This window comes from Scyliorhinus canicula, chromosome 9, assembly GCF_902713615.1.
Source record: "Scyliorhinus canicula chromosome 9, sScyCan1.1, whole genome shotgun sequence".
In the NCBI taxonomy this organism is placed as follows: Eukaryota; Metazoa; Chordata; class Chondrichthyes; order Carcharhiniformes; family Scyliorhinidae; genus Scyliorhinus; species Scyliorhinus canicula.
The window spans coordinates 113,740,432-113,755,301 of record NC_052154.1 but is presented as its reverse complement, the minus strand read 5'-3'; the positions used below and the strand labels follow the sequence as shown (position 1 = coordinate 113,755,301).

At 49.7% G+C, this 14,870-nt stretch overlaps 1 protein-coding gene across 4 annotated transcripts in view; it reads left to right on the top strand.

Annotated features, from left to right (window-relative positions):
* Nucleotides 1–14,870, top strand: part of LOC119971624 (proline-rich protein 5-like) — a 148,227-nt gene that overhangs the window by 96,447 nt on the left and 36,910 nt on the right. For all 4 annotated transcript variants that reach the window (XM_038807426.1, XM_038807424.1, XM_038807425.1 and 1 more), the window contains 2 exons: nt 1,685–1,742; nt 12,470–12,561. In XM_038807426.1, coding sequence (XP_038663354.1) covers nt 1,685–1,742; nt 12,470–12,561 — 150 coding nt within the window. The remainder of the gene's footprint in view (nt 1–1,684; nt 1,743–12,469; nt 12,562–14,870) is intronic.

Here is a 14,870-nt window from a genome sequence, read left to right as displayed (position 1 = left end):
AGTGGCAGCTGTATGTACCATCTACAAGATGCACTGCAGGAGCTCATAAAGGCTCCTACAGCAGCACCTTCCAAACCTGTGACCTCTACCATTCATCAGGACAAGGACATGGGACAAGCACCACCTGCAAGATCCCCTCGAAGTCACTCACCATCCTGACTTGGAAATATATCACCGTTCCTTCACTGTCACTGATCAAAACTCACTCCCCAACAGCACTGTGGGTGTACCTACATCACATGGACTGCAGCAGTTCAGGAAGGCAGCTCACCACCACCTATCCAAGGGCAATTAGGGATGGGCAGCAAATTTTCTCCTAGCCAACGCTTCCCACATCCCAGTTTATTTTTTTTACTTTGATGTTCAATTTTAGCCACCCTTCTTTACCTCTCCATGACATCTCATTTATGGCGAATTTGTTCCATTTTTAATGAAACAGGCCACTCTTGTTACGCTCTTAGTCGGGACCAGTAACTTTTCTTTAAAAAATAGAAATCCAAATCTAATTATTTACTGAAAGAATAAAGCTAAGATTCCATGATTTAAAAATAATTATTTTTACTACACAAGAGACAAACAAAGCAAACACTAAATACTATCTGAGGTTATCTTTTATATTCAACATAAGGTAAAATTGGGGTTGATTATGAACTATAAATTGCACATTAAACAGCTGTTAATGCAGATCTTACGAATTGGCTGGCCAGGCCATTCATAAGTCATTAATCTCCGTCACAACCTCCTTCAAAATTCTGTCTTCCTAATGAGGAATTTCAGCTCCTCTTTGTCCAGGATATAGTCTGATCCCCAGGCGATAGCAGCGCACAACCACTGTGGGTTCCACTGGCATGGTCTTCACCATAACTGACACACATCTGCTGGACCTGCTCAACTCAATAGTCTTGCGTAGATTTGCATTGATCCAGCGCATTTCATGATCTCAGGATGTTCCAAAACATTTTACTGCCACAGAAAGATCTGTTAAGTGGAATCACTGGTGTTAACTAAGAAACCTGACAGTCAATTTGCACACAATGAACTCCCACTAACAGCAATTAAGTAAACAACCAGGTAATCTGCTTGATAAAGAAATACTTGCATATACTGTATAAGCAGAGGGATTCTCCACTTTGCTGGCACGGATTTCCCGATAGCGTGGGGGTGCCCACAATGGGAAATCCCATTGGCCGACTGCCGGGACGGAGGATCCCGTTGCGCTGCGGCAGAAAACGGGTGCAGCGACACGTAGAATCTCACCCTCGGTCTTTTTCCCAATCACTGGGCATTTCAAAGCATTTTACAGCCAGTGAGTACTTTTCTGACGTGGTGTCACTATTGTAATGTGGGAAGCATGTTAGCCAATTAGCTCAAAGCAAACCTCCACAAACAGCAGTGTGATAATGACCAATTAATCTGTTTCTGTGATGTCGGATGGAAAAAAGAACTTGCCTTTATACAGCACCTTTACAACCTCAAAACACTTATCAGCCAATGAAGTATTTTGAAGTGTTTGCGATGTTGTTTGAGGGGCAAATATTGTCCAGGACACCAGAAGAACTCTCATATTCTTCATCAAATAGTGTTGTAGCATGCAGGATTAGCATTAGTAAAGCAATTCACTGTTTTATCTGGCATGACAGCCCAATTAATTTTCAGATGTTCTCTTTGTTTTTCTCATTGGTAGAACCATCTTCTTTCAAAAGGTTTGATCTTGATGGAAGAAAAGGTGCGTGTCTGTGAAGGTCAGTTTGATGTTTGCAAAACAGCTGAACATTAAACACGTTACTTAATTCCAGGGCAATATGGATTGACCTGGAGTTTGATACAGCCTGGTCCTTTGAATTCAAAACTACTTCATTCAAAACAACCGAGAATTCAATTTATTGAACTGAGCTCTTTGCATTGCTTAATTATTAGATAACTTTATCTTTTTTTTGCAAAACAAATTGCATTCAATAATGAGGCCTTGAATGTATTTCATTCAGTTTAGTATAAAGTAACAAGAGGTTACAATCAAACTATTAACATTATTTCTCTGATAAACAACACCAAATGGAAGTGCAGCAGTTAATTGCACATGCTCGAGTGTAAAATTAGTTTGGTAAACGAGCCCATAAATAGTGTATTCTGCCCAATGTACAATAACGGGCTGCTGTTCCACATAACAATGTCTACTGTCTCCGAAACTATAACCATTTGAAAAGCTAATATTAGTCAGGCCCATGTTTGAAATGCTGGCGAGGTGAGTGCATATTAAGCCAATTAACCCACTCAAAAGCACAGGCTGCACCCGCCAAATGGAAAAGCATTTAATCGACAACTTGTTCCAACATTCAGGCAGTTTATGCAGACAGCAGTAGAATTCGGCAGATATCTGGGTAGAGTCTAAGAACTGAGGCCCAGACTGGAAACAACTCTGGGCTTCTGTTACAAACGATGCCAGCTTTTGCTTTGTAAGCACAGAGGGTGAAAGGTTTTCCGGTGGGGGCTGTGATTAGAGTTGGTGTACAACCAATGTTTTGGCCCAACCCTCTTCGAATCATTGTGATCACTATAATGGATGAGTTGCTGATTTGGAAAAGACTGACTGGTCATTATGATCAAATTATGACTGCCAGCAGCAATCACAGAAGGAATTCCACTGTATTATTCTGACCTCTCGAGCTTTCCAGCCTCTAGTTACTAATTGCACTTCTCAAATATTGACTAAATATATTGTCAGTCACGATTAGCCTGAGTACTTTTAATAGGTCTGCAAGCACAGTTAGTTTATACAAGTCTTTTTAGCTGTGACTTTTAATCCATTTCATAATGATGAGTTGACAGTCTCCATGGGCAGGTTTGTAGACTGGGGGCGCGAGCACAAATTTTTCAGAGGGCCTTCCCACCGGGTTCTCACCCACCCCAACTCTCCACAATTTAATGCTGGGTCAGGCTAGGTCAGCCTGCCTGCCCTTGCCTCAGTTGAGGCCCCAAAGTGACCAATTATCGACCACTTCAGGGCCATTTCCCTCCCAGCCTCAATTTTCAAGCCGGCAGGAGGAGTTCAGGGACAAAGTTAACCCTGTTCAGGCGTTGGGCAGAAAGGCCTCCATCAGCAGGCTCCTTTTAACATCAGGCTCCCTTCCCATCGGCCCACCCGGGGCCTCTTCACTAATACCTCAACACCTCCAGGTCTCCACTGTTCCCCTTACCTCAATACCCATAAAGGGTAACCACACCATCCAAAATATCCTGCTCCACATTATGGGCGGAATTTTCAGGCCATTCCCAACAGCGGGATCTTCCAGTCCCACAGGTGGCAAACCCCACCGCAGGTGCCCTGGCGACGGAGGATGCATACAATGGGAAACTCCGTTGACAGTGATCGGACCGAGAGATCGCGACGCCAGCCAATGGTGGGCTGCCACTGCAAAACACGCTGCGAGGCTGTGGGAAAGTCTGCCCCGTGTCAGCTAGATGTTTAGTGCATTCTCAACTTTCTTCCCTGTGGATCCAAACCCACAGCCCGGCATTACACAGAATTGTCATTCTCAAAGGGGTCACGAAAATAGTAATAAAGTCAAAAGAACTGGGCCTCTGCTGCAGTAGGAAATGTTTACCTGAGGTTCAGGTTACAAAAGAATTGTATTTAAAGGAAAACGTACATTAATATAGAACTTTCCACGGCCCACAATGCCCCAGTGCATGTTATAAGCAATGGCATGCTCATGAAGGGTAGACATTGTTGTAATGTGGAAGTTGCAGCAGCCAATTTACACGCAGCAAGGTCCCACACAATCATGGAAATGTACTGCATGGATTGAGGCCCTTTGGCCCCTTGTGTTCATACTAGCCAACGAGTAACCATCCAACCTAATCCTATCCAGTTCTTGGTCCATAGCCTTGTTGGTTACAGTACTTCCAGTGCATTTCCAAGTATTTGTGAATTGTTGCTGTTTTTATCACTCTTTCAGACAGTGAATTCCAGAGCCTCACCTCTAGGTGAAAAATATTACCCCCCTGAATCTCCTCTAACTCTCCCACCCCTTACCCTAGGTCATAGATGCCTCAACCCTAGGGAATAGAGCTGTCCTATCCACTCAATCTAGAGCCCTCATCATTTTAGACACTTTAATTAGATTTTCTCTCTGCCTCCTGTGTTCCAGAGATAACAACCCTTGCCCATCCAATTTTAATTCTTAACGAAAATTCTTCAGCATCCTTGTAAATCTCCATTGTACACATTCTAGTGCAATAACAACTTTGCTATAAAGAAATGTGCTGACGACCAGATAACCTTTTTTTGGTGATTTTGGCTGAGGGATAAAATTGACCAGATCACCTGGCAGAACCACCGGATCCCCTGCTCTTGGAAATAGTAGCAAAGGATCCTGTATGATCCTGAGAGGGAGGTTGGTGCCACAGTTCAACATTCCACCTGCCACATACACCTGCAGCACCTCCAGCACTGCAGCATGCTCTCAGTATTGTACTGAAGTGTCAGCCTAGATTTAGATTACAATACACAAAGGGGTAAAGAGCGAGATTAACCTGCCTTCATAGAACATAGAACATTACAGCGCAGTACGGGCCCTTCAGCCCTCAATGTTGCGCCGACCTGTGAAACCATCTGAAGCCTATCTGACCTACACTATTCCATTTTCATCCATATGTCTATCCAGTGACCACTTAAATGCCCTTAAAGTTGGCGAGTCTACTACTGTTGTAGGCAGGGCGTTCCACACCCCTACTACTCTCTGAGTAAAGAAACTGCCTCTGACATCTGTCCTATATCTACTACCCCTCAATTTAAAGCTATGTCCCCTCATGTTGGTCATCACCATGCGAGTGATGACCAACTCTCACTTTCCACCCTATCTAACCCTCTGACTATCTTGTATGTCTCTATTAAGTCACCTCTCAGCCTTCTCCTCTCTAACGAAAACAACCTCAAGTCCCTGAGCCTTTCCTCGGAAGACCTTCCCTCCATACCAGGCAACATCCTAGTAAATCTACTCTGAACCCTTTCCGAAGCTTCCACATCCTTCCTCTAATGTGGTGACCAGAACTGCACGCAGTACTCCAGGAGCGGCCGCACCAGAGTTGACCTGCAGCAGCATGACCTTGTGGCTCCGAAACTTAATCCCCCTACTGATAAAGGCTAGCACACCATATGCCTTCTTAACAGCCCTATTAACCTGGGTGGCAACTTTCAGGGATTTATGTACCTGGATGCCGAGATCTCTCTGTTCATCTACACTACCAAGAATCTTGCCATTAGCCCAGTACTCTGCATTCCTGTTACTCCTTCCAAAGTGAACCACCTCACACTTTTCTGCATTAAACTCCATCTGCCACCTCTCAGCCCAGCTCTGCAGCTTATCTATGTCCCTCTGTATCCTATAACATCCTTCAGCACTATCCACAACTCCACCGACCTTCGTGTCATCTGAAAATTTACTAACCCATCCTTCTACACCCTCTTCCAGGTCATTTTAAAAAATGACAAACAGCAGTGGCCCCAAAACAGATCCTTGCGGTACACCACTAGTAACTGAACTCCAGGATGAACATTTGCCATCAACCACCACCCTCTGTCTTCTTTCAGCTAGCCAATTACTGATCCAAACCGCTAAATCACCTTCAATCCCATACTTCCTTATTTTCTGCAATAGCCTACCGTGTGGAACCTTATCAAACTCCTTACTGAAATCCATATACACCACATCAACCGCTTTACCCTCATCCACCTGTTTGGTCACCTTCTCAAAAAACTCAATAAGGTTTGTGAGGCATGACCTACCCTTCACAAAACCGTGTTGACTATCGCTAATCAACTTGTTCTTTTCAAGATGATTATAAACCCTATCTCTTATAAACCTTTTCCAACATTTTACCCACAACCGAAGTAGGCTCACAGGTCTATAATTACCAGGGTTGTCTCTACTCCCCTTCTTGAACAAGGGGACAACATTTGCTATCCTCCAGTCTTCCGGCACTATTCCTGTCGACAAAGACGACATAAAGATCAAGGACAAAGGCTCTGCAATCTCCTCCCTGGCTTCCCAGAGAATCCTAGGATAAATCCCATCTGGCCCAGGGGACTTATCTATTTTTACACTTTCCAAATTGCTAACACCTCCTCCTTGTGAACCTCAATTCCATCCAGCCTGGTCGACTGAACCTGAGTACTCTCCTCGACAATATTGTCTTTCTCCAGTGTAAACACTGACGAAAAATATCCATTTAACGCTTCCCCTATCTCCTCTGATTCCACACACAACTTTCCACTACTATCCTTGATTGGCCCTAATCTTACTCTAGTCATTCTTTTGTTCCTGATATACCTATAGAAAGCTTTAGGGTTTTCCTTGATCCTATCCACCAACGACTTTTCGTGTCCTCTCCTCGCTCTTCTTAACTCTCCCTTTAGGTCCTTCCTGGCTAACTTGTAACTCTCAAGTGCCCTAACTGAACCTTCATGTCTCATCCTAACATAAGCCTTCTTCTTCCTCTTGACAAGTGCTTCAACTTCCTTATTAAACCACGGTTCCCTTGCTCGACAAATTCCTCCCTGCCTGACAGGTACATACTTATCAAGGACACGCAGTAGCTGTTGCTCGAAAAAGCTCCACGTTTCGATTGTACCCATCCCCTGCAGTTTCCTTCCCCATCCTATACATCCTAAATCTTGCCGAATAGCATCATAATTGCCTTTCCCCCAGCTATAATTCTTGCCTTGTGGTATATACCTATCCCTGCCCATTGCTAAAGTAAACATAACCGAATTGTGATCACTATCACCAAAGTGCTCACCTACATCTAAATCTAACACCTGGCCAGGTTCATTACCCAGTACCAAATCCAATGTGGCCTCGCCCCTTGTTGGCCTGTCTACATACTGTGTCAGAAAACCCTCCTGCACACACTGCACAAAAACTGACCATCTATAGTACTCGAACTATAGTATTTCCAGTCAATATTTGGAAAGTTAAAGTCCCCCATAACAACTACCCTGTTACTCTCGCTCCTGTCGAGAATCATCTTTGCAATCCTTTCCTCCACATCTCTGGAACTATTCAGAGGTCTATAGACAACTCCCAACAGGGTGACCTCTCCTCTCCTGTTCCTAACCTCGGCCCATACGACCTCAGTAGACGAGTCCTCAAACGTCCTTTCTACCGCCGTAATACTTTCCTTGATTAACAATGCCACACACCCCCCTCTTTTACCATCTTCTCTGTTCTTACAGAAACATCTAAATCCTGGAACCTGCAACAACCATTCCTGTCCCTGCTCTACCCATGTCGCCGAAATCGCCACAACATCGAGATCCCAGGTACCAACCCATGCTGCAAGCTCACCCACCTTATTCCGGATGTTCCTGGCGTTGAAGTAGACACACTTTAAACCAGCGTCTTGCTTTTCCAGTGCCCTCTTTCGAACTTTTAACCCGATCCCTGACCTCACTACTCTCAACATCCTGTACACTGGGACTCCAATTTAGGTTCCCATCCCCCTGCTGAATTAGTTTAAACCCCCCCGAAGAGCACTAGCAAATCTCTCCCCCCCCCCCCCCCCCCCCCCCCCCCCCCCCCCCCCCACCCCCAGGATATTGGTACCCCTCTGGTTCAGGTGAAGACCATCCTGTTTGTAGAGGTCCCACCTACCCCAGAATGAGCCCCAATTATCGAGGAAACCAAAACCCTCCCTCCTGCACCATCCCTGTAGCCACGTGTTCAACTCCTCTCTCGCCTTATTACTCACTTCACTAGCACATGGCACGGGTAACAACCCAGAGATAACAACTCTGTTTGTTCTAGCTCTCAGCTTCCACCCTAGCTCCCTGAATTTCTGTCTCAAATCCCCACCTCTCTTCCTACCTATGTCGTTGGTACCTATGTGGACCACGACTTGGGGCTGCTCCCCCTCCCCCTTAAGGATCCCAAAAACACGATCAGAGACATCACGAACCCTGGCACCTGGGAGGCAACACACCAACCGTGAGTTTCTTTCGTTCCCACAGAACCTCCTGTCTGTTCCTCTAACTATAGAGTCCCCAATGACAAGTGCTCTGTTCCTCTTCTCCCTTCCCTTCTGAGCAACAGGGACAGACTCTGTGCCGGAGACCTGTGCCCCATTGCTTACCCCTGGTAAGTCGTCCCCCGCAACAGTATCCAAAACGGTATACTTGTTATAGAGGGGAACGACCACAGGGGATCCCTGCACTGCCTGCCGGTTCCCTCTCCCTCCCCTGACGGTAACCCATCTACCTTCTTCTTTTACCTGAGGTGTGACTACCTCCCTATAACTCCTCTCAATAACCCCCTCCGCCTCCCGAATGATCCGAAGTTCATCCAGCTCCAGCTCCAGGTCTCTAACGCGGTTCTCGAGGAGCTGGAGTTGGGTGCACTTCCCGCAGATGTAGTCAGCAGGGACACTCGAGGTGACCCTTTCCTCCCACATTCTGCAGGAGGAACATTCAACTGCCCTAGCCTCCATTCCCACTGAACTAACTTCCCAACTACTGAAAACTAAAAAATAAAACTTGTTAGTTTAACAATCCGATGGACAGAACTTTTTTTTTATATACTCAGTGTTATACTCATCAAGGATTAGGAGGCATGAATTAGGAAAAGATTTATGGGCAGGTTTCTCCATTGGCTGACAGGGGAATCGGGAAATGTGATTGGGCGAATCGATTCCGAGAACAAAATCATGGCAGATGTCGGTTTCACACCAAATCACAATTCTCCATCGCCTGGACAGCAGTGTCGACGCTTTCCAGTAAACACCATTGGCACATCATTAGCAGGCCTGACCCAGTATTCTCCTGGCCTCTGTGATTCTCCGTCTCCACTGGGGCGAATTACCAATGGCGAGGTTCACTTGTGCTTTTAAAAATCATGAAACTGGCATCGTGGCTGATGAGGGAGAGAGAGATGAGGTAGGACACGGAGAGGCACGACTGTGGGTTGTCAGGCCAGACACTGGCCAGCAGTCTGGGATGGGGCTGCCCCGCCAGGGCTGGGGAGGAGGGGCACCCCGCCAGGGCTGGGGAGGAGGGGCACCCCGCCAGGGCTGGGGAGGAGGGGCACCCCGCCAGGGCTGGGGAGGAGGGGCACCCCGCCAGGGCTGGGGAGGAGGGGCACCCCGCCAGGGCTGGGGAGGAGGGGCACCCCGCCAGGGCTGGGGAGGAGGGGCACCCCGCCAGGGCTGGGGAGGAGGGGCACCTCGCCAGGGCTGGGGAGGAGGGGGGGGATGGGAACAAACCGTGTGACCAGGGTTAACCCTCCCCTCCCCCTCCCACAGGACTGGGGAAGTGTCCAGGCACGGACCGCAATTGCCGCAGCCTGCAAGGCAGCCACCTTGCTACACACCCCACTGACCATCCACCTTGGCCTTGGTTCTGCAGAGTGATACTGAACATATGGGTGCCCCCAACCCCATCCTCAAACCCCACCCTCCGCCAAACTCCCCCTCCTCCCCACTCTCAAACCCAGGGCACCACACGGCCCACCCACGGACAATGCCCACTGTAGCCCGATGGAGTACCAGATGGGTGCCACAGAGCATATTGCTGGCATGGACAGCACCAGCCCACGGTAACACTGACAGCAAGGACACCCGGGCCAGAGGCACACACGGTGCTGGGCACAAATGGTGCCAGGGGTGCAAAGAGGGGGGGGGGGAGGCATCATGCAGGGGCATCGTCCGCAGTTCTAACTAGGGTACCATGTAGCCCGTTGGACCTGGTTGGGCACAGGGGTACATACCATGCTAACATGTTGGTCCCTCACCTCGTGCAGACAATGGATATTGGAATACAACCAGCAATGGATGCCTTCCTCCTAGTCACTGCAGCCCTGGGGGATACTGTGCGGTTGTACGAGCTGGAGCTACTCGAGGAGGAGGAAGCTGCAGCAGCGCAGCGTGCAGCAACAGAACAGGAAGCAGCCGCCCAGGATGGAGAGCCGGCAACCCAACAAGCCGAGGAGGTGCAAAGGAGGCGCCGCACGAGGCTTTGTGCCTGTCATCCGAGGACCTGTCGGACCAGGCATACCGTCGATGACTCCGGCTGAGCAGGGAGACAGCGACATCTGCCAGACAATGATGAATCTGGCACACCGGAGGGGAATAGTGGAGGATACGTGCTCCCGGTGGCCGTCAAGGCGACGGTCGTCCTGAAGTTTAACGCCACATGGTACTTCCAGCCACCAAGTGGTGACCTGCCCCGGGTCCAGGAGGTGATCCACGGGATGTATGTCCCCCTACAAACCCCTGCAGATGACAGGCTTCGATACACAAACCGAAAGGTGTTCTACTCAATGAACGTGCAACTGGTGACCATCAGCTGCACATCGTGCACGTCTGCGCCCGATATCTGGGCAGTGTGCACAATGCCTTCATCCGGGCACACTCGATGATTCCTGCCTCCTTTGAGATGCTGCCGCTGGCTGGGGGTTGGCTCCTGGGTGGCAGGGGTTATCCATTGCTGTCATGGCTGATGACGCCTATTCAAAGGCCGCAGACTGTCGCGGAGACACGCTACAACTACACCCATACTACGACCAAGGGTGTGATCGAGTGGTGCTTCAGGCCCCTGAAGATGCGGTTCAGGTGCCTGGACCGCTCTGGAGGGGTCCTCCAGTATGATGTATCCTGCCTGCATCGTGGCAGCCTGCTGCGTCCTCCGCAACCCTGCGGGAGTCACCGGCATGGCCCCCAAGCTACTCCATGGGACAGGGGTGTGGGCAGAGCTGCCCGCTGAGGCTCACCGCCACCTGGCGCTGCCAGTCCAGAGGCCCACTCTGGTTTCAACCAGGGTCTGTATGATTGCGGTCATGGAGCACAGGGAGTGGACCATCTCCATATGGAACTGTGCCACATCACACCGCGACTGTACCACCACCTTCTGGATCTGTGCCACATCAGCCAATGACTGCGCCATCTCCCTCTGGGACTGGGCCACCTCCCTCTGTGTCTGCGCCATGTTGGCCAGCGCCTGGGCAATGCCGCCGACATTATCAGTGACTGGGCCACGCTCAGAAGTGCCGCTGCAATATCTAGGAGGCTCTGGCACATGGTTGCCTTGAGAGGGCAGCACTGTTCTGGGCCTCAGCCACCGCCTGCACAGAAAGCCCCCGAGTCTTGGACACACTGATCCATAGACAAAACCCTCGTCTCCATTGCCTCCGCTGTGGACGCCACCCATGCGGTGTTACCCTGGGTGGCACGCATGTTCGGCACCACCTCGTGTAGTGAAGCCTGAAACCTGCTGGACGACAGCTAATATCTGGGGTCGGCTTACCCTCCGATCGCCCCCGCCCCCCCGGGAGTTTCTACCTCCACCTGATGTACCAGAGCGGCTATGTTGTGCACATCCAGGAGTGTCCCAGGAGCTTCTTCACTTAAGTGCCCGACAACAGTGAGAGTCTCCGGGGTGGTGGAGGCTGTTGGAGAAGCTGTGTCGGGAACTCAGTGTCATCCCCGGAATCGAGCTGCGGGTTGTCTTGGGTCACAGGCATAAGATGGCTCCCGTCCGTGTCGCTGTCCTCATCGCTGGTCAGCACACGGGGGGGGGGGGGCCCGGTTGAGGCACTGGCTGGGGGCAGGGGTCACCAGATGGATCCACTGTTTCACCAGCAGGTCCTGCAAGACACAAGAAAGACACATGATTAGATCGTGGGCCGTGGGGGTGAGGGTGATGTGGGGGTGAGGGTGGTGTGGGAGTGAGGGTGAGGGTGGTGTGGGGGTGAGGGTGGTATTGAGGGAGCGGTTGACACACGTGTGGCTGCCGGTGGATGTGGTGCAGCATGGTGGGGGGAGGATTCGGGTATGTGGCGTGGGGGTTTGTTCCAGGGGCACAGTGCTGCCTTCTCACCCTGGCCACACTGAGGAGGTTGTGCAGTTTTTTCCTGCACTGCAGGCCAGTCTGGATGGTGTTACTAGTGGCACTGACCACCTCTGCCACCTGTGCCAGGCATGGTGAACAGCGGCAGCCTCCACCCTGGGCCGGGGTACAGGGTGGCCCACCTCTCCTCCACAGCGTCCAGGTGGGTCTCCAGCTAGGTATCCGTGAAGATTGTTGCTGCTCTCCATACTTCCATCTTGTTGGCTGGGATGGTGTGTGTGGGGCGTGAAGTGTATATATTCGGCTGCGGTTTGTCAGGCTCCTGAGTGTCAATCATGAATCTGGCAGCTCCGGCACCGTTTCTCGTTGGAATCGATTGTGTGATTGTGTTACACGTGGTAACAGCCCATGACTGTCGCGGAATCAGTCCAGGCGCGCCGTCAGCTTTGCTGTCGTGGAAGTCCACGAATCCTGCCCCGTCGTCAACACTTTGTCCCTCAATGCTGGCTTCTTCACTTAGAAAGAATTGCTTAGCGGAATCAATTAGATGAAGCTTGCTTGTCATTAAATAGTTCTTATAAGAGGTTTACTATCATTCACAGTTGCTCATACCTCTCTTCATTTTTGTCTCAGGTGAAAATCTTCTGGAAGCTTTAACCAGGAGTTGGGATAATTTCTTCACTGAAATCCTACCCATGTTACAGGCCATATTTTACCCCGTGCAGGTAAATATTGAATATCCATCAGGTAAAGACTATGGTTGCTGAGACGTGATCTGCCTCCACTGAACACACAGGAGGATCAAATGGTTTGGGGCCTCAAGTTGAAGAAGATCAAGGCCCCGATTTGATATCTAGCTGGTGCTGAGTCAGATGATCTCGGCCATGGTGGTAACAGCAGTGTAACATCCATATAGAGCTCGGAAGGAGGGGCATATCCAACATTCCTGACCACAGTCCAGTCACATCTGTTGGAAAATGTTGTGTGTGTGCATGATTTTCACATTTGTAGGTGTGGCTGTGCATGGGTGTGTGAGCATATGTCAGGATATTGGCTTGGGCGGTAATTTCCCCATTTGAATAATGACTAATTAGGCCCAAACATGGAAGAATTGCAATGTGAGTGAAGTAGCAGTGAGCCCACATAGCATGGAGCTGCATAGAGCCAGGGGAGGTGGGATAGAAACTCAGAGGGCGCGATCTTACCGAATTGCAACAGACTCCCTTGTCGAGTGTGTTTAGCACGCAGACCACGCTATCAAACGAGACTTTGTTGCAATCCAGGGCCTCAGTGGAGAACGGCCCACCAAGGCCGCACTTAGTAGTGTCCTGCACTGAAGAGCTTCACTCACCAGACCTGCTCAGTGCAAGAGCAGAGTGGGATGCCATTTTTAAATGGTGCCCCAATCGCTCGCTCCCCCCCCCCCCCCCCTCCTTGCTAGCTGTATGTCTGTCCAATCACAGAAAGAGAATGTCATGCCCCTGCTCAACACCATCCAGAAGTTTGGTGAGGACTCCCTCTGTGAAACGTGGGGCTGTCTTCCTGGCAGCAACCCTTCCGACTGGACTTGGAACTTACAGTGAGTTGGGGCTGGTGGGGGGGGGGGGGGGGGGGGGGAGGTGTGTGTGTGTGTGTGTATGGGTGTCCCGATCGCTCGCTGCATTGAGGAATTCTGGCGAAAGGAACTCCTCAGTTCTGGAAAAGGGGCTAAGTGCGGCCACATCAGGGAGTTCCCCGCTGAGGCCTCCGATCTACCCGGATGGGTGTTAGATAGCCGGTGTTTCTCGGCACCCTGAGTGCCAGGAAACATCCGGCTGATCTTGCACACTTCCGGACTCTGTCCCCATTCTAATAGATTGGGCACTAGGGTTTACCTTGGACAAGTGAATTAGAGGGCAGCCGCCAAGAGCATGGTGTGAAGCATGTGGAATATACAGCAAGTTTTTCTGCCAGATTCTCCCCGGCTTTCTCGCCGGGACTGAAAAAACATTAGAAAATGCCATCATATGTCCCATGTTCCAGCTTCCTCCACTCGGGAAAACATTTTCTCAGCATCTGCTCTGTCAAGGCCTTTAAGAATTTTATAAATTTCAATTAGCTCACCTCTCATTCTTCTAAACTCCAGGGAGTATGGATCCAGTATACTCAATCTCTCCTCCTTGGACAGTCCACTAATCCCGGGATCCAGTCTAATGAACCTTTATTGCACTCCCTCTGGGGTAAGCATGTCCTTCCGTCGGTAAGGAGACCAACACTGTACACAATGCTCCAGATGTGGTCTCATCAATGGCCTGTATAATTGTAGCCCGAAATATCACAATATGACACACTAAATATGGCACATGTAATCCAAATTTAATGATCCTCCTGATTCTCTTTTGGTTTGCCCATGAAGCTGCTGAGCCCCAAGTGGACAGGAAGGCCCAGGTTCAGCCCTTGGCCTATGCTGAGTTTGGTGTTGGGCGGGTGAAGGAAGACTACAATTGGCCTCCCACCCATGGCCTTGGAGGGAAAAATAGGCCGAGCCTCCTGCTCCAAGTCACAACTTGGAGGTGCCTGCTGGAATTGCCCATTAGAGGGTGCAGGGTGAGGAGAGGACGAACCTCAGTTACAGTATTCCTCACCATTATTCATGCCGACAGACGTGAGGAGGTCTAGAACAATGGCAAATTGCCTCCCATCCCCCACCAAAGAATCACTGTCTTCTGGAAATGAGGGGGCAGGAAGGAAAATTGGTGACAGAAACATAAATTAAATAAATTAGTTTATTTGGCGCAGGGCTGACAGGCTGACAGAGAAGCACCCGTCCCTCACTAACCATCTCACACACATTCTGATCCCGATAGTGACAGAGAGGTACAGAGACAAATCACTAAAATATGCTGAGTCAGAACATTCGCTGAAGCCATCCCTTTGATAGTGTAAAATCTAGAAAAATACAAGTCACCATATTGGCATAGATGGTGTAAGTGAGAACCGGTTTTATTCCACGGTGCCACAGGATTATTGTAAAGATGGTGGTACAGAAAAGAAA